The following is a 19,397-nucleotide window of genomic DNA, read 5'->3' on the forward strand; positions in this document are numbered from 1 at the left end:
TCCCTCTCTCTTCCACTCTCTCTAAAATCAATGGAAATATATCCTTGGGTGAGGATTAAAAAAAACAAAAAAACAAAGATGACAACTGGAGATTTCCCTGGTGGAAAAGACATGCTGTGTTCGAGAACGCTATAGGCAGACATTTCTGCAGGGTCGGCAAAGGTAATAAAGCCAAACTGAAGTGCTTCCCCTGGGAACTCTGCTCGAGGTACTGTGTGGTGTGTCTGCAAGACCCTAAATGGCGGAGACTTAGGGAGGCTACCCAGCAACAGGGACATAGGTGAGATGCCAAGACCAATGGTAACAATGGCCGAGAGAGGAAAACAGGGCTGAGAGGGGCGCTGGCTTCTCGGAAGACAAAGCAAAGCCTCCAGGAACGGGAGGCTTGGGAGAGGTTCCTTTGGCGGTTCGTGTGGATCACATTAGGAGCAAACCCAACAGGGTCCTGGTCACAACGTGTGCCTACAAGGTTCTGGAAAATGGGAAGGAGATTTGCTCTCAAGATTGTCTCACCGACTACCTTCCAGCCCCGCTAACTTGGTTTTTTTAGGACAGGAGGACAAGTCAGCCTTGGTTCTAACCAGTCACCAGAGAGAAAGAGGGAGGGAGCGATTTACAACAGCTAAGATCTGGAAACAGCCCAAGTGCCCATCAGTAGACAAGTGGATAAAAAAGCCGTGGTACATTTATACCGTGGAATACTATGCAGCAGTAAAATAGAAGGATCTCTAATCCTTTGAGACAGCCTGGAGGGACCTGGAAAGTATCATGCTAAGTGAAATAAGTCAGTCAGAGAAAGACAAGTATCACATGATCTCACTCATATGTGGAATCCATTTAACAAAATAAACTGATGAACGGAGTGGACCCAGAATCATGGAAGCAGGGAACAGAGTGTGGAATCTCGGAGGGAAGGCGGAGGAGGGTGGGTGAGTGGGAAGTAATCATCCAAAGACCTTGTATGTATATATGCATAACCCATAAGTCAGTCAGAGAAAGACAAGTATCACATGATCTCACTCATATGTGGAATCCATTTAACAAAATAAACTGATGAACGGAGTGGACCCAGAATCATGGAAGCAGGGAACAGAGTGTGGAATCTCGGAGGGAAGGCGGAGGAGGGTGGGTGAGTGGGAAGTAATCATCCAAAGACCTTGTATGTATATATGCATAACCCATGGACAGAGACAAGAGGATACTGAAGGCCTGGGGTGGGGGGCGGGGTGGGCTGTAGGGGATCAATGGGGGTAAAAAGAGGACATATGTAATATTTTGAACAAAGATCCTATATAATAAAAGCCTAATATGCTGTGTCCGGTCGTTTGTTCAACCAAAGGGTAATATGCTAATGATATGCTAAGGCAGCTCAAATGCTCACTATGACGTGCACTGACCACCAGGGGGCAGACACTCCGACCAGTAGGTTAGCTTGCTGCTGGTGTCCGGCAGATTGGGACTGAGTGAGACGGGCTGGACACGCCCTGGAGCCCTCCCGCAGTCCCTCCCGGGCCCCAATTGTGCTCCGGTGGGGTCCCTCAGCCTGGCCTGCGCTCTCTTGCAATCCAGGACCCCTCGGGGGATGTTGGAGAGCCGGTTTCAGCCCAATCCTGCAGGCCAGGCCAAGGGACCCCACTGGTGCATGAATTCGTGCACTGGGCCTCTAGTTTAAAAAGAAAAAAGAAAGAGGGATGAGGGAGAGTAGCAGGGAGGGAGGGAGGAAGGATGGGGGGAGGAAGAGGGAGGGAAAGAGAATGAGAATGGAGATGTCTTAAGTAAGACGTGAGGTGAAGCCACCTAAATGGATTCACCCCAAATCTTGTGTCTGCTGGACACGGCCACCTGACAGGAAGCTGAGATGAGGAGAGAACAAGAGCAATAATCTAAGGTTCATTCAGAACAATCAAACTTGTTGTGCCCTCCTAAAAAGTTAAAAAGGCAGAAAACTAGTTTATCTGTAAGAAAATGTTTATTCTTTTGAACCCCACAGGAAAAAAAAAAAAATGCAGCCAAGACCAAGTATTTAACGAAAATAGTGTCCCAAAAGGCAGCAAAATGGGGGAAACCTCAACACAAAGTCAGTGACAATTTTCCATGTTTTTGCACAAAGATGAAAAAAATCTATGACAATTCTGAGTAACACTTTCATGGTGACAATTACACAAGATGATTCAAAAATGCAAAATGGCAGCAACATGCACACCTGGCTAAAGCTAGAAGTTTTTTTTAAATCCCAAAATAAGATCTGTGTTTAAAAGGATGATTCTTTTTAATACTTCTATTTTGCTGACTTGCTTGTCCTACTTAATTTTCTTTAAATGAGACGTACATGCCAATTAACAGGAAATTTTAGAAGAACTATGTCCTTCCAGAATCCATGGCAAGGAAGCAAAACCAATCTATTTGGTTTCTTAATTTTCCTAGTTTCCAAATACAATTTTGCTTTGCCCCTCCCTCTCCCAGTCCCTCCCCCCCCCCCCCCCCGCTTCTTAAACACTTCCAAAAATTGCCAGTGCAAACACTTTTCTATCAATGTATAATATACACTTGAAACTGAAATCTTTGTGCAGAGTTTTGAGTTTAGAATTTTTTAAACAAAACAAAACAAAACAAAAAAAAACCCTCCTAATCACAAGAGCTGAGGAATAGTCAAGTTTGTTTTAAATCATCAAACATAAGATGATGAAGAGTGAAAAGCACAGTTAAGTGAAATGAAATGAAAACGAAACAAAACAAAAACAGAAGAACCTAGAACTGCAGCTTTTATTAGCTGTCATTGCAGCCTCACGTACACAAACACCACCCAGCTCACCTTCCCAAGGTGCTGGATTTTAGACAAATCCAGAACACTGTGGAGCTTTCTATGACAGGAAAGGAAGTGCTGGTCGTGGTGGTAACGAACAGCCCAGCTACCCACCAGTTTTACAGCAGGATCCGCAGTGAGCTCGATACAGATAGAAGATAGATGATGACGAAGGGGGAAAATAGTCTAAAATCATCAAGTTTCCTCTTGAAATGTCTTTTCCCAAGGCACTGTGAACAAGACTGCCGCTAGCAATTTTCTAGGTCTAAACACACTGATGGGAATAGAAACATTTCAAACACATCTAGTCTCATTGCCTGAGTCTCTCCCCTCAGCTTAAATGACACTCTTTCAATTTGTTTGGTCCTTAGAGGGGTAATCAAATGTTGTTTTCTGTAATATTAAGAATCACCTTCTTGAATTCAACTATACAATCAAAACTGTGTTAGGTTATTTAACTCCTTCACTCTTAAAAACAAAGTTTTCATTATCACCCCACATGGATCCAATGTGCAGGTTTTGCTTATTTTGGAACGAAACAAAACAAAAATAGAGGATTGAGAAGCAAAACCCCCCTTTTTTTTCTTTCTTCAAGAGGAAACTGTAAGATTACATAAAAGGCAAAATTGGCTACTTGAAATCCAAGAATGGTTTTAATGCATTGGCCGAGAAAAATAAACTGCAAAGTTCTGTGAGGTCTTCTAAAAATTTACAAGAAAAACTGATGGGCAGCTCTAATCAGATGTGGAGTTATCTTCCCCCCTTTTTAAAAATGACAACATATACAGTCCCACAAAATACAATATAAACTTTTTGTTATCTTGACTGCCAGAGATGCTTCTTCGCAATGCCTTCTGGTAACCACATTGTTGGGTGAAACACAGCTGGTCTTCACTTCTTCATGGGCTGGTAAACAGAGGCGTTGGGGTCGAGTCCAGAGGGGCTGGTCTCCACAAATTTGGAAGAGTAGTGGGGGGAAACCGGGCTCAGGGGGCTGGTGGCGGCACTGTACGTTATGCTGGGCATGACGGCCATGACTTCGGCTATCTTCTGTTTTAGGTCCTTGATTTCCTGGTCTTTCTGAAGAATTTGTCCTGGAAGATCAAAGACCCACCATTAGTGGGAAGGGAGGGCTAACCCAACACAATGCCCTCCTAGGCCAGCCCCAAGTGGGTGTGACTCAGCTGTGATGTAAGGGTTTGCAAGGGTAGGCAAACTTTCCTGTAAAGGGCCAAATAGTAAATATTTCAGGTGTGTGAGCCACATACTGTCTTTGTCATGTTTGTGTGTGTGTTTTTTAAGCCATGGAAGAATATAGAAACCATTCTTAGCCAATGGATGGTACAAGAATAGGCAGCAGCCAGATTTGGCCTGAGGGCCATGTTTCACAGTGAAAAGGGATTCCCTCTATGTAGGTGTGACTAAGCAAAGAGGTTAATTTCCAGGAGCCATGTTTTGAGCATGGCAGTCACCAATGGCAGCCTAAGAGGGAATGCCTTTAAACTATGGCTCTCCCTCTTGAGCTGCAGTATTTTTCTGGGAGGGTGGACTATCTCTGGGTGTCAGACCAAGAAATACAGAACAACTAAGGCCTCAGAACTGCCCCAGGTCCTCATATAGAAAATAAATGGAGCTCTGGCTCTGGCTGCTGCACGGGGGCTCTCAAGTGACTCAAATTGACTGCCCAGTTTGCCATGGGCTGAGCCTTTGACACCCTCCCTCACTACACTTAGTTTCTCATCCAAGCAGCGATGCCTGCCTCAGGGCTATTTCCCTTGCTCTCTCTGCGTTAACTCCTGGGATTTCTATTTCTACTTCCTTACAAAGCTTTCCCTAATTTTCCCATTTAAATCAGACCCTATCCCCTCAACTCATAGATTCTCAACACACTCTAAACTTTTCTTTCTGTCACTTTACTTTTTGTAATAATGACCCTATATAATAAAAACCTAATATGCTAAGTCTCTGATCATCTGTTCAACCAATCAAAGCATAATATGCTAATGACATGCTAAGGCCGCTCAACCACTTGCTATGATGTGCACTGACCACCAGGGGGCAGACAGTTGACCAACCAGTCGCTATGACAGACACTGACCACCAGGGGGCAGACACTCTGACTGATAGTTAACTTGCTGCTGGGGTCCAGCTGATCAGGACAGAGCGAGATAGGCCAGACATGCCCTGGAGCCCTCCTGCGGTCCCTTCCCAGCTGGCCAACAGCCCGTGTCCCTCCCCAGCCCCGTGCACTGATGGGGTCCCTCAGCCTGGCCTGCGCCCTCTCTTACAATTCGGGAGCCCTCAGGGGACGTTGGAGAGCCGGTTTCGGCGGATCCCACAGGCCAGGCCAAGGGACACAGCTGGTGCATGAATTCATGCATTGGGCCTCTAGTAATAATTATATTAGCTAACACATATGTGCCAGACACTGTTCTAAGTACTTCCACATATAAACTCATTTATTTATCACAACAACCCTATCAGGCAGAAATTATTATCAGCATCATCCATTTTATAGATGAGGAAACAGGTATACAGAGGTTGAATACAGAGCCAGGATTCAAATCTACGCAGTCTGGCTCGAGTCTGCACTCCTGCCTACACATTCTTCCATCTCTCTTGCAACTATTCACGTAGGTGATGACTTGTGTTCGTCATCTCTCCATTGGGCCATGAGCTCCATGAGGGCAGGGACTATCCACTTTTTTTTTCTCTCATTACAGTATCCCTAGTGCCCAGCCCAGTACAAAGCTGAGGCGCTGCAAGTTATGCATCTTGCCCGGTTATTAAGAGATAGAGCAGGATGTCAACCCAGGACCCTTCGTTCCAAAGCCCATGCAATGTCCATCATTCTTTGAAGCTCCCTGGTCCACTAGAGGAAGAACACTTAGGAACAGCACTTCAGAAATTTAAATGCTCAGAAAAGAAGGAGGTTGCATTTGAGTTGCACTCATTCCACGTCCTGAGGAAGATGGTAACATATTTAAAATGTAGCTGCCCTTGGTGGCATAGTTTTTAAAAGGATGTAGCAGAGATGAAAGTCATTTTGAAACCAGGATGAATCAAATGATATAGATAGTAGGAAGGAGAAAAGCAACACAGGGGTTTGATTTGAATTACAAAGTTGGATTCTTATTAGAATATTCTGAGCATGACAGTGAAGGGAAGTAGTGGGAAAGGCAGCAGCACAGAGCCATGGAAAGAACCTGCTCCCTGGGACTTCCTTCATGTCTCCTCAGCTTTAAGTAAGCACAAAACCCTCCTTCCCTTTTAACACAATTAGCCTCAGATGAATAAAATTCCTACGGCATCTGATATATGAGCCACTGGATCTTTTTTTCTACACAGATTTAAATTTGATGTCTTTAATCAGTAATATGCAAACATTCCCAGAGCTTTTGAAAAAGACATTTCTCTCTGCTTCTCTGTTGCTTTACAAGAATTCCTGGGCTGACAGGCCAAGCTCCCCTCAGCTACTTGGAGACCAGGTGCTGCCTCACTGCAGGGGGAATCTCTGCCACGCTGGCAAATCGGAGTAAACGGGATGCTGCAGAGAGAAGTGGCCACTTCCCAGGGAGCTGGGCCAAGCAGGCAAAAAGCCAGTGTATGCTCAGAAGTTCAGCCTTAGCAGGATCCCTGGAACCTTCTTTTCAAATGCTTTCCCTGAGTCCACAGATTAATAAGCCTGATTCTCAACTCCCTTCTCTTTTTGCTCTACCAGCTGGGCCATTCCAAGCCACTCTTATGGCTTCGCTAACTTCTCGTAGCTTCTATATCCCACCCCCACCCACAGGGGTTTTGGTCCTTTCTCTGGAGTTTAGGCCCAAACTCCCAATGACTGATGAACTCTTTTTACCGGGGTGTCCAGGAAGCAACTCCACATGGAAACATCCCGAACCAAACTCACTCTCTTTTCACTCTTCACACCTTCCTGCTCTTTCTTGGTTCTGGCACCTTTATCCTTCCCTCCCGTCTGGGCATCCTGCTCCCCCACTCATCACTCTTAGCTAGGACAGTGGTAGCCTCCTAAATGGCCTCCCTGCCTCCACTGTCTTTCCAATCCATCTTTCACACAGCTACTGGAAAGAGACTTCCAAAACAACGCCAGAACCTCTCACCCCTCCTCCTGAAAATCAGGGGAATATGTTCTCTAGGAGGCTTCACTCATGGTCCTCCTGATCTCCCCCTCTCTTCTGCCAGGCCCCCCACCTTGAGGTCACTGGTCTGCTCACCTGAAATTCCCAACACTTTCTTTCCTTCGCTTTCACTGTTCCCTCAGGTAGCAATGTTCTTCCCTGCCGTTCTCTGCTCTCAGAAGTCACCCTTCAAAGCTGAGTCCCCTCCCTCATGAAGCCACCCAGCATCTCCTCTCGCCTTTCACGCCCTCTCCTCTCTCTGAGGGCAGTAGGCCTTGCCTTGCTGCGTGGCTTGCCCTCTCACAGGATCCACAGGGTCCATCGCACTAAGGCATGATTGGCCTTCTTCACACTCATTCCCTCATGGACATAGAAAAGTCTTCCAGAAACAACATGGCCAGTGAAATTACAACAGACTGAATGTAGAACGAGATGGGAATGGAATTATCTTTCATTAAGCCAGAAACGAGAGATTTGCTAAATGTAAAACAATGTCACTTTTCTCATTACAATTTTTTGAAAATAGTTATTTTTCATAAAAATGTTATTTATGTTAACAAGTAATATGTTTATGTTATTTTAAAATGAATGAAGAAATACATGTTTGAACTTTTCATTTCTAATAGATAAATGTTGATAGATATAACCCGGTTTTTATAAAAACATCTTTGGGTACTCAATGATTTTAAGAGAGTAAATGCGTCCCTAAGACCAAAATGTCTGTTACTGTCTGTTCCCTCGGGGATTCTCACAATGCCTGGCACACAGTAGGTCTTAATAAATACCTGCTGAGTGAACAGCCAGTTCTCCAGACTCTCCTCTCACCACTTCGACTGTAACCTTCTCCGGCCAAGCACAGCCAGCTGCAGCTCTGAACACATCAGGCCCCTAGCTTCCCTGGCCTCGCTCAAGCTGCTGCTTCCGTTATATGCCTCTCTAGTCCTCACTCCGCTCTACTGCTTCTTCACTGGGCTAACCCTTTCTCATCATTCAAGACCCAGCTCAGACATCAGCTTCCCTGAGCCCTCTGACTCCCCAGACTGGCTTCGTCCCCGCCTCTCTCCATGTTCCCACAGACCCTGTAAGTACTGCTGCACCAGCACCTCTGAGTGACTCTGCAGTTCTCTAATTCAGCAAAACTGTATGCTGGGCGCTTAAACCATTAAGGAGAAAACTGATATGCTCTCTCGTCCTTGTGCATTCTCAGCCACACCACCTCCCCTGGGGGCCCGCTGTCCTCCTACCTTGGGCAATCTCGAGCTGCCGCTTTGCGTCCCCCAGTGCGGAGAACAGGTCGAGCTTGATCCTCGTTTCTGCGCTCAGGCTGTTCTCCAGGTGCTGTGTTTTATCTTGCATGGCTGAGAGAGCTGACATTAACACCTCAGTGTCCTTCTCATTTTCCTTATACTTCCGAAGCTCCTATCAATATCATCAAAGCAGCAATGTTACAAGATAGTTTTGGCATCGGTCTACAAATTAGCCTGAAATCACAAATAAAATCCCGCTATTATTGACCTGGCCCCTAGAACACAGAATGCTAGTATTCTATGGGTTTAGACCCACCACTTAGAGGGCAAAATGTATTTGTATGGCGATGTGCACATACAAAAACATTTTAGATAAATCTGACTATGTTGGGTTTTTCTGTCTCCAAACAAGACACTTTCTTACAAGCTTAATTCAGAACCAAAAAGAACGTTTTCCTTGCTGCCAGTTGCAAATGTTGCTGTAATACTGTAATCAAATTTGCCAAAATTCTACTCTCAATTTGCACTAACAATTGTAAAAATGTTAATTATTTTAATAGGGCACACTGCAGAATAAGTCCACTTAAAACATCTGGTAATGTAACCAATAAATATATGTATAGAGATATTTTAATTTCTTCATTTTGAAAGAGATATCCACACGTATTATAGAGAATTTTAAAATATATTAAAGTTCAAAGAGGAAAATGAAAATCACCCCAAATCCCAACACTGTGAAAATTTGATACATATTATTTTAGTCTTTTAAGCACATGTGTATCTTTTAACATAAATGAGGTAACAGTATGTGTTCAGTTTTGTATAATTAAAAAAAAAACTTATATAATCGCAAATGTTCTTTGAAAATGTAATTCTTACTGGCTGCATAATACTCCCACATATATATGTGCCATAATTTATTAAATGAATCACCTATTGTTAAGATTGTTTCCTTTTTTTTTTTGCATTTATATTACCACCATGATGAACATCTCTGTATATATATCATCAATAAGACTTTAAAAAATATTTACCTTAGGTTGAAGTCCTAACAAGGAAAATACTTAAAAAGTACATGACCCTTTCCAGAAAGTTACACTTCCCCAGCAATGTATGAGGCCTATTTCATTGCAGGCTCACTCAGATTGATATTATCACTTAAAATTTTTTGCTAATTTCACAGGAGATAAATGATACTCAATTTTAATCTATGTCTTATGATTAATAAGGATATAATAATATGTTATCAGCCATTTCTAGTTCTGCTGTGAATTAACTGTTGGTATCCTTTGCCTATTTTTCTGTATATTTGAGCTTAGCAATTTTTATGAATTATTTATATATCGAGAGTATTAATTCCTTATTTATATTTGATGCAATATCCATACTCCCCCAGTTGATTATTCTAATTTATATTTTCTGCTTTGTGATTTCTTCCATTATATTTTTTACTACAATGTACTTTTTAACTTATTTAATTTTGGGGTGACTGACATTGGTTAATAAGATTATATAAGTTTCAGTATTATAACACATCACCTATATATTGCATGCTCATCACCCAAAGTTTAGTCTCCTTCCATTACCTCTTCCATTATTTTTGAAAGTCTTCCCCTGTTTCAAGATTAAAGAAATTCTACTATATTTTCACCTAGTTTAAAATAAAATGTCTTTTTATTTCTGCATTCAACTCTTCATCTGGAATTTCTTTTTGTATAGGATGGAGATGACCTTCTAATTTTATTGTTTTTTCCTCACCATTCCCATCCATTTCTGATGCTACCTTTACCACACACGAGTCAAATTACTGTAACTTTATAAAAATTACTGTTACTTTATAATATATGACATTCATTTTAAATGTTCCCTTGAAGTGCCTATGCCAAATACTTTGCCACAGTACACATGGCTCCCAAAACTGGCTACATTCACAGCACTGGCAGCTTTCCTCCCAATGTACTGCTCAGAACTGCAATCTGGAAAAGCTCAGAGCAACCAGAATGGTCAATTCCCTGGGGATGGAGAGATGGTGAGGGCTGATAAGAGATGTAGAAATCCCAAAGGACACTAATCTGGCCTATAACCTAGAAAAATAAAATGAATCTACAGTAATTCAAATTCTGGTATAAAACATGTCAAAGGACCATCAACATTTCTGGCTTGTATTAGAATCTGACTAAGTTAAATATGACATCAATGAGCTGGACAAGATTAGAGCTTCCTCTGGTCACAGAGCTTTTCAGATGCAATGGGATTTGCCTGCATCAAAAAGCACCATCTCCACATTGTATCACAGGCCACCAATCAACGCAGAAGAGGAATTCAAGTACGAGAAAGCCTTTGGTCCTCCCATTACCTGGACTTTCAGTTCTAGTTCTCTGAGCTGGTCTTCTTTCACCTTCATGTCCATTGTGAGCTTCTTGCCCTCTGCCTCCAATTCTCTGATCCGATTCCGTAAGGTTTCGGTGCACTCTCCCCTTTTGAAAAGAAGAGAAGGAGAGAAGGGGACTTAAAAGACTATTTATTTATATTGCAGGATTGATACTTCTCTATACTCCAAAGTCAGTCAGGTATTGGCTGTCTGGTATGCTCTCTATTCTTTGATAATTTCAACAAACTCTCAAAAAATAATTATCATTAACTGGATATCTAATATGAGCCAGGCACCAAGCTAGGTACTTCACCCACACTACCTTCTTTATGGGGATAGGGTATATTATCCACTTTTATAAATAAGATATGATACTAGTTCATGGCTACCTAGTTTGTAGGTCACAGAACTGGGATAAAAATGGAGGTTTCCCAACAAGCTTCCCACCCGGCCATATGACTTGAGACAATGCACACAAACTGAGCAAGGCAGAGCCAGACATGCCCAGCAGGGGGCAGTGAACCAGAACTTTTTTCCACTTTTGAGGGACTATGCCTTGAGACTTTCACCTTTCTTTAATCATGGTTGTCACAGGCCTGGAGTAAACAGAAGAAGGGAGCAGCATGAGGTGGCTTCTCAAGGCTACAATAAGGATAAACTACAAAAGGTGATAGCAAGATTGCAGAAACAGCCTGATGGAGAAAGTAGGTGTCTTGCCTACACACAAATAAAGGTCCAGTGAGAGACTCAAAGCCTTGAGATTTCGTTAAGAATAAAAACAATCTCTACACAAGTGATGGCAAACAAGGACCATCTAAGGGTAAGATCAAAACAAAACAAATAAGCTTAACTGGAAACAAAAGGGATTTAGAGTAGAGAAGAAAACCAATTTACTGATTCTCAGGTATACTAGTAAGAGGCACTACACAACATGGTTAAGGAATTGTCATATACTTCTCAGTGGGTTTTTTGGGGGGGGAAAAGGGTAGATAGTAGATGAATTAAGGACAGCACGGGCCACACTAGATTATTGTTCAGAAAAATCTCCTGCAAGTTTAAGTGCTTCAGAAATGCTTACAAATTTTCAAACACTTAACAAACCAAAAACTCCACATTAGATTAGGTTCGGTTAGGCCCATGGTCGGCAAACTGTGGCTCGCGAGTCACATGCAGCTCTTTGGCCCCTTGAGTGTGGCTCTTCCTAAGCCTTAGGAGTACCCTAATTAAGTTAATAACAATGTACCTATTTATATAGTTTAAGTTTAAAAAATTTGGCTCACAAAAGAAATTTCAATTGTTGGAGTGTTGATATTTGGCTCTGTTGACTAATGAATTTGCCAACCACTGGGTTAGGCAGACTAATAAAGGGTCTTGTGTGTCTGTATAGATGCTGATAAGCCAAGTGAGCTCAGCTATCTGCAGTACAGAGTCTGCTGGGGGGAGACAGGATCACACAGGAGAAAGAGTCCTCTCCTGCTGTTATTTCCTAAAAGGTAAGTTGAGGATTGATCAATTATTCTGCAAATGCCAGAACCCAAAAGAAGGCTATTAACACACCAAATACAAAAAAGCAAAACTCAAGGAAGAATGCCAGTAGAATTATATCATATAGATACAAATTATGATAGAAACTTAAAATGAAATAAATAATAATTTACCCTCACTCTGCATCTGTAAACCCGTAACTGACTTCTACCATGCAGATGACTTCACTAGTCAAGAAAACAAAGGAAAAAAAGTGAAGTAGACGCCAAAAACAAACCAAGAGGCTCTTACCTATCTTCTCTCCTTGCTTATATTCAGATAGCAGTTACTATCTGAATATAGTATCTGAATATCAGATTTGGAATATTTGCATATTTTTCAATGGTATAGGAAGTAGTCCCTAATTTGTATCACTCCACAAGCTCAATGATATCTAGGAGTGACTTATGTTTCCTTTCTCCCCATCTTTTCCAGCTCATTTGACAATTTGCTGATATCCAACAAAGACATAAGCAGTTAGTACATAGTACTTGGGAACCAAGATTTTACCTTTCTTCCATCTATATATATAAAAGGCTAACATGCTAAGTGTCCAACCGTCCAACTGGTCTATGACGTGCACTGACCACAGGGGGGGAGACGCTCAACACAGGAGCTGCCGTGATACACACTGGCCATTGACAGAGAAACGGCACTGTAGACCTGCCGCCCACAGAGCAACACTTGGCTTCCCCCAAGTGGAACACAGGCCCCACCACCACCCTGGAGTGACACCCCACCAAATCGCAGCTGACACTGCCGAGACCCCATGGTGCAAAATGTGGCCCACAGCCCAGCCCAGCCCAGCTGTGGGCACCGGGTAATGACGTCACGTAGCAACGCCTGCCTTCCTCTCCCTAGCCACTAGCTTCCCTGGAGTTTCTTCAGCCCAGGAACACGACTTGCTTTATAGCCAGGTGGAAACATTTCACACTGTAACCAAATGTCTGTGAAGCTTTTTCCTGTGCCTCATCTCATTTGGTCCTCACAGAAGTCCTGGAGTAGGTAGATAGGAGACTCAGTGGAATCCTATTGTCTTTTCATTACCCAGAAAATGGAGATTTAGAAAGCTTAGAAACTTGACCCAACTGAAAAGAAGAAAGAAATGGTGGACCTTGAAAATGACTTCAGGTTTTCTCACTGCGCAGAATATAGTCAAACACTGCTGCAGTTAAATATTTTACCCTTTGTTCTCCCTGTGTGATCTACAATAATAATCTGCTTCCTGTTGATATTTACTGCTGTGTTGCTAACAATTACCTGAAAGAAGTTGGGGTGCTTCACTGGGCTGGAAAAAGTTTAGCTAAATCAGAAAGCAGGTCTAATTAAGCAAGTTTATCTATATCTATATATATATAAAGCTCTTGCTGGCGCCAATCGCACACATGTGTTTCCATCTGTCATTGTCGATCGTGAATTTGGTTGACACTTCTATTATAGAGAAAGGGTGAATAGTGGTATTAAAATATTTCTTCTAATTAATTTCCATTCAATGTGCACAAATTTGTGCACCGGGCCTCTAGTTTTAAGATAAAAACTTCAGAAACACACACCAAAGAGTAGGGAGTAGTGATGGTTCTATAAAGAGTACAAAATTCTAGATTGGTTCTTTCAAAGTGTTTAGTAAATATCAGTTTGGAAGAAAGTGACTGGAAACCCTTTCTAAAAAAAAAATTTTTTTATTGATTTCAGAGAGGAAGGGAAAGGGAGAGATAGAAACATCAATGATGAGAGAATCATTGATTGGCTGCTCCTGCATGCCCCCTACTGGGAATCAAACCTGGGCCCTTCAGTCCGAAGGCCGATGCTCTATCCACTGAGCCAAACCAGCTAGAGCTGGAAACCCTTTTATGAGCAGCACTTTGCCTCCCAGGTGTGGGAGGCATGGTGATTGGAAACCCTTTCTAAAAAAAAAAAAAATTTTTTTTATTGATTTCAGAGAGGAAGGGAAAGGGAGAGATAGAAACATCAATGATGAGAGAATCATTGATTGGCTGCTCCTGCATGCCCCCTACTGGGAATCAAACCTGGGCCCTTCAGTCCGAAGGCCGATGCTCTATCCACTGAGCCAAACCAGCTAGAGCTGGAAACCCTTTTATGAGCAGCACTTTGCCTCCCAGGTGTGGGAGGCATGGTGATATCCTCCCCTCACTTTATGGAGGAGATCGCTGAGGATGAAGTTGTTATAAGAGAGTGCAAACTTGCACAGATGGAGTTTAAACCAACTAATAAAGCCATAATTAAAAGCAATCCATCCATGCACGACTATTGTATTTCTAATCCTGCCCGAAGCATCAAATTCCCATGGCTGCCTCGATACAAGGAAAGCCAACCGTAGATTAAGCACTCAGGTGATATGGACATACCTGGACGCAGCAGCGAATGCAACAGCCCGGGCAGCAGTAGCTTCTTCTAACTTCTTCCTCTTTTTCTCTTCCATTAACTGCTTTTCTACAAAGCTTCGGGCTTCCTGCTCAGCTTTTAGCTTTTTTTCCAACTGGCTGATATTCTGTTTGTCTTTTTGCTTCACTTGCACAGCATTATGTAACCTATATGGAAATGATTGTCACACAGAGTTTTACAATTACAATACCCACTATGAACTCTGGAAAAACATGGCTCCTCTTTGTCATTTTAAGGCCAAAGTAAAGAAGAGTTTTGAACAGCAAACATAAATGTCAATTCCCAGAGTGCCCAGGGAGAACACACTGTCATAATTATTTAACAATTTCTAAATACCAGTAAGCAAGCTGCCATATAAGATACAGACCTAGCTTCTGCTCTTATCTACAGAAGGTCATTCAGAAAATAGGGTAAAGCAAGTTTTTATCAGAGGGAAATATAACAGTAGAACTAATTCAAGTGCCCCAAAGCACCTTGAAAGAACTTCAGTCTGACCAAGGCACAGCTGATGGAACCAGCACCACTGAAACTGAGGTAAAGGGTGAGTGGGGGAATGTCTTTCTTTGCCTGAATACAATTATGCTGCTGCCTCTTCTTTCCAGCTGTGAGATGGTTTTTCTAGAGTATCCCAAACTAGATTTTGTAGGTTCATAGGATGCTTCATTTCAGATGGAAATTTCAGCCATATTCCCTTCCCTGCCTACAACCACCCCGCAGCTTAACATAACAATATAAGGTCAGTTTATCTAAATACATCAATAAGGGTGAGATGTTCTCTATGTATCAATGCTACAGTCACCACATATGTGGGTCAGAAGCAGTGGAGAGGTTATTTGCCTATAATGCTTAAACTTTTGAGTTACATTCCTTAAAAATGTTGAAGAATTACTCTTTCAATAGGGCAAGCCCAGGAAACCCAAAGCCTATATTATTCACTACTGTAGGCACACAGTGCTAAGAAACTAAAAAATAAAAAAAGGACAGACCCATATTGAGTCAAGAAATAATTCCAGAATGAATTAATAGAAAGCATAAGAATTCACACAGAAGAGCTGGCTTTTGACTGTCTCTTCAAGTAAAATCAAAGTTCAATGTCATTTAGTTTGGGAAATCACAGTAAATAGAGTCCAGTGCTCTGGAAACTTTCACTCAAAGGATCAAGAGCTTCAAATTATGGCAGAAATACTTCTTTTCAACTTTCCGTATATTATCATAAAAGCTTGATAACTATTTTAAATTAAGATAAGTCATTAAATGAGAGAAGACAAAATAGCAATATTAACAAACTTTTGTTGAAATGAAACAGGTTCTTACAGATTTTATAACATGTTGTATATCTGGTATTAAATTAAACATTTTATTTAAAAACCCCTTTGCTCGATCCCTTTGTCATCATGAATCTTGTGCTCCAATCCCTGGAAACAAAAGAAGCAGTGAGGCCACTTGGCTCATCAAAGGCCTGATAGGTGCACATACTTGTTCTGCAGCAGCTCATTCTCCTGCCGAAGCTGGCCCATTTCTGAGCGGATCCCTCGCTCCGTGCTCGAGAGGGAGCTGATCTGACTGCGGAGCTCTTGTTCCACTTGCCTGCTGGCCTGCAGGTCAGCCTTTAATTTTTTAATGTCTTGTTCCAGCCTAGGAGAAGGAGAAACACAGCATTTTCATCACAGAGAGGGCACCCACGGGGCTTTGTGGAGACCCTGGCTAAAGTCCCAGGCTGCTGGGTGAATGGCCGAGGAACCCTCTGGCAGCTCCTACCATCACCACACTCCTGTCTGCACCTGGCTCTTTACTGAAAGCTTCTGCCTGGGTCCCCACCTCTTCCCACCAGAAGGCAACCTCTGATTTCCCCCAAATGTTTGTGAACACTGACGGCTAAAGAAGGTGCTTGTGAGCATCTCAGCTGCTAATAGAGGAGGAGGGAAAGGCAAAGAGAGGGTGGCTGAAGGGTAAGGTCCCCTCCCTACTGGTGAGTTGCCCGTGCCCCTCAGCAAGGGAGGTATGTTAGTAACACCCAGCTCAGGACCCACCTGCTTTGAGATATTCTGATAGATCAGAATCTACTGTCTGAGATTCCATCCCAGCACAGGCCTAGAAGAAAACAGTGTCGGAAACAACCTCCTGAAATTTCTAGCATCCTTGCTAAGTGATGTTCATACCTCTGGTGAGTGTGACAGAAGAGCTCATTAGACTCAGGACAAGGAAAGAAAAACGAACAAATTGCATGCTCTGAGACTCATAAGAAAACACCATCTGTGAACTGAAGCCTGTATTTTCTTTTCAATTCCTTACTCCTGTTCCATCTACTTTCTTTATTTAATACAGTATTAGTTTCATGTATTGGGGAACTATTATATGCACATGTATGGCTAGAAAAGGTCAACAAGAAGTGTAAAATCAAGCCGCTTTCTTCATGAGAGGACTTTACAATGTCACTAGGGGCCAATAAATACTTAAAATGATTGAACAACACAAGGAAGGCCATGATTACATACATGCTAGAAGGAATAATAACTAATATTTAATGAGAACTTATGTACCAGGCATTGTTCTGTGGGTTTTAATAGTATGAACTCATTCATTCTACACAACTTATGGCTAAATCCAATTATTATTCCCATTTTTATAGGTGAAGAACTCTATAAAACTCTAGATTCAGGAAAGCTTCTGGCCCAGGTCACACAGACGGGCTAGCTCCAGAGTCCACTCTTCACCAGTAGGCTGAACTGTAGTTATACCATCCATAGCCTGGTATGGGTAGAAGTGCCACATGAGTTCTGAGGAGAGAAGATGGGAACTGAATTGGGCCTTAATGGCTGGGCAGGATTTGGAGAAACAGAAGGGGAGGAAGGGGCATTCTACATAAGGGAGAAAACATGTCCAAAAGCTCAAAGGCAGGAACAGCCATAGATATGTAAGGGACAGAGCCTCTGAGAAAGGCTTGTACTCCGGGAACAGAGTGAGAAAGGATAGAATGGGTTTGCTGGATGGTGCTTTGGCGAGGGGCACTAGAGGTTAGACCAGCCGTGGGCAAACTACGGCCCACGGGCCGGATCCGGCCCGTTTGAAATGAATAAAACTAAAAAAAAAAGACCGTACCCTTTTATGTAATGATGTTTACTTTGAATTTATATTAGTTCACACAAACACTCCATCCATGCTTTTGTTCCGGCCCTCCGGTCCAGTTTAAGAACCCATGTGGCCCTCGAGTCAAAAAGTTTGCCCACCCCTGGGTTAGACCAACGATGGCTGCCATGTGAGACTAAGAAGACACCTTTCTCTACAAACTTATAGGTAGGCAGAAATCAGTGTGCTCTGATGAGAATTGTGCAGTGCCCTAAACAACATACCAAAAGAACCAGGATTTCTGGAGGGCGATGGTGATCTCCCCTTGGGATTGCCAGCTCCACAGACTAAGTCCTGACAGACATGTTTCATTAAGCACCAAATCCCCAGGGCCCACCCCACTTATCAGTACTTACTAAATATGTTCCCTGGCCTCTCTTAGCAAACCAAAGAGCAGCCTTATTTCCTTATCTACCTTTCACCAATTGAAACAAAATCTCAAAACAAAAAGGAATATAACATTGATGGCCATCTCCCAGGCACAGTAGCTAGTCTCCCTGCCCAGTGACGGGGAGCACAGACTGAGACTTTGTGTTCCAGAAGCTCTGTCAGGTCTCCTGACACAGCTGCTCCCCAGGGAAGGGTCACAAGTCAACATCACGCCACACTTTCCCTATTGCCAGGGTTATTCCAGTTGAACGTCCTCCCGGACCTGCTCTAAACAATTACCGACCGGCATTTATACCATCCCACACCATCCCTCATTTGCCCAAAGTAACCCAAGGGATACTTTCCAAAATAGATCAATGCTGTTAGGTTATCCCCATTAAGAAGTTTGGCTGAAAAACGTGTTAGGTAATTTATCTTTCTTCCGAAGTGGATTTCGCAGTCTGAGGATTGCATTTTCAGTAGAAAGGGTGAACTTTAAGATGAGAATAGTGACTTAGCATGGGTTAGTAATGGGGTTAGAATCAGGATTCTAGACTCGGTTCTGGTGCCAACTCTGTGACCCTGGAGGAGGCATGTCACCTTCCAGGACTCGGTTTCCCCATCTGAGGCTAACGTCTGTAAGTTCCTCCCAGCTCGGTCTAGCATTTCTAGGCTTGACACACTTACTGCTGGCTGCTGATCTGCTTCTTCAGATTAGCAACCTGAGCTGTATCATATGCAGAGGCACAGGAATCAAGTTCCACACAACCAGCCAACTGGGGGAAACGTGTGCCACACTGGGAATGAAAGAAAAATTAAATCTGCACAGGCTAGATGTCAATAATTTGCAGTTATTACCTTTTTGCATTTTTAACTGATAAAAGCCTTTTTTTTTGCCATGAACTAAGAATAGCAATATTCTGAATGAAATTTTAGAGCTCCTTGAAAAATGTAAAAACTCAAAGAGTTAATAAAATTATGAGAGCAAAAAGTGCAGAATATCTAGAATGTAACTTATGGAAACCACAGAACACTAAACAACAATGTATTTTTAAAAGTAGAACTATGAAAATTTTGTCAAAGACATAGCAGCACAAAACAAAAAAAATATAAAATGATGTGGTTACAAAGGTATGTTGAAAATTTATAAGTTGTACACTTAGGATTTGTGTACTTTTGTGGATGTGTGTTATCCTATATAATAAAGAATATGCAAATTGACCATCACTCCAACATACAAGATGGCCGCCCCCATGTGGTCAAAGATGGCCGCCACAAGATGGCCAGTAGGGGAGGGCAGTTGTGGGCAATCAGGCTAGCAGGGGAGGGCAGTTAGGGTGACTAGGCCGGCCGGGGAGGGCAGTTGGGGGTGACCAGGGGAGGGCAGTTGGGGGCAACCAGGCCGGCAGGGGGGGGGA

At 42.7% G+C, this 19,397-nt stretch overlaps 1 protein-coding gene across 2 annotated transcripts in view; it reads right to left on the reverse strand.

Annotated features, from left to right (window-relative positions):
- Positions 1-1,950: 1,950 nt before the first annotated feature.
- TMEM57 (transmembrane protein 57) overlaps positions 1,951-19,397 on the reverse strand; it is a 58,345-nt gene continuing 40,898 nt past the window's right edge. For both annotated transcript variants that reach the window (XM_014546874.1, XM_014546875.1), the window contains 5 exons: positions 15,961-16,119; positions 14,448-14,630; positions 10,543-10,663; positions 8,184-8,358; positions 1,951-3,897 (listed from right to left, as the gene is read on the reverse strand). In XM_014546874.1, coding sequence (XP_014402360.1) covers positions 3,695-3,897; positions 8,184-8,358; positions 10,543-10,663; positions 14,448-14,630; positions 15,961-16,119 — 841 coding nt within the window. In that variant the 3' untranslated portion in view covers positions 1,951-3,694. The remainder of the gene's footprint in view (positions 3,898-8,183; positions 8,359-10,542; positions 10,664-14,447; positions 14,631-15,960; positions 16,120-19,397) is intronic.

This window comes from Myotis brandtii, unplaced genomic scaffold (genome assembly GCF_000412655.1).
Source record: "Myotis brandtii unplaced genomic scaffold, ASM41265v1 scaffold456, whole genome shotgun sequence".
In the NCBI taxonomy this organism is placed as follows: Eukaryota; Metazoa; Chordata; class Mammalia; order Chiroptera; family Vespertilionidae; genus Myotis; species Myotis brandtii.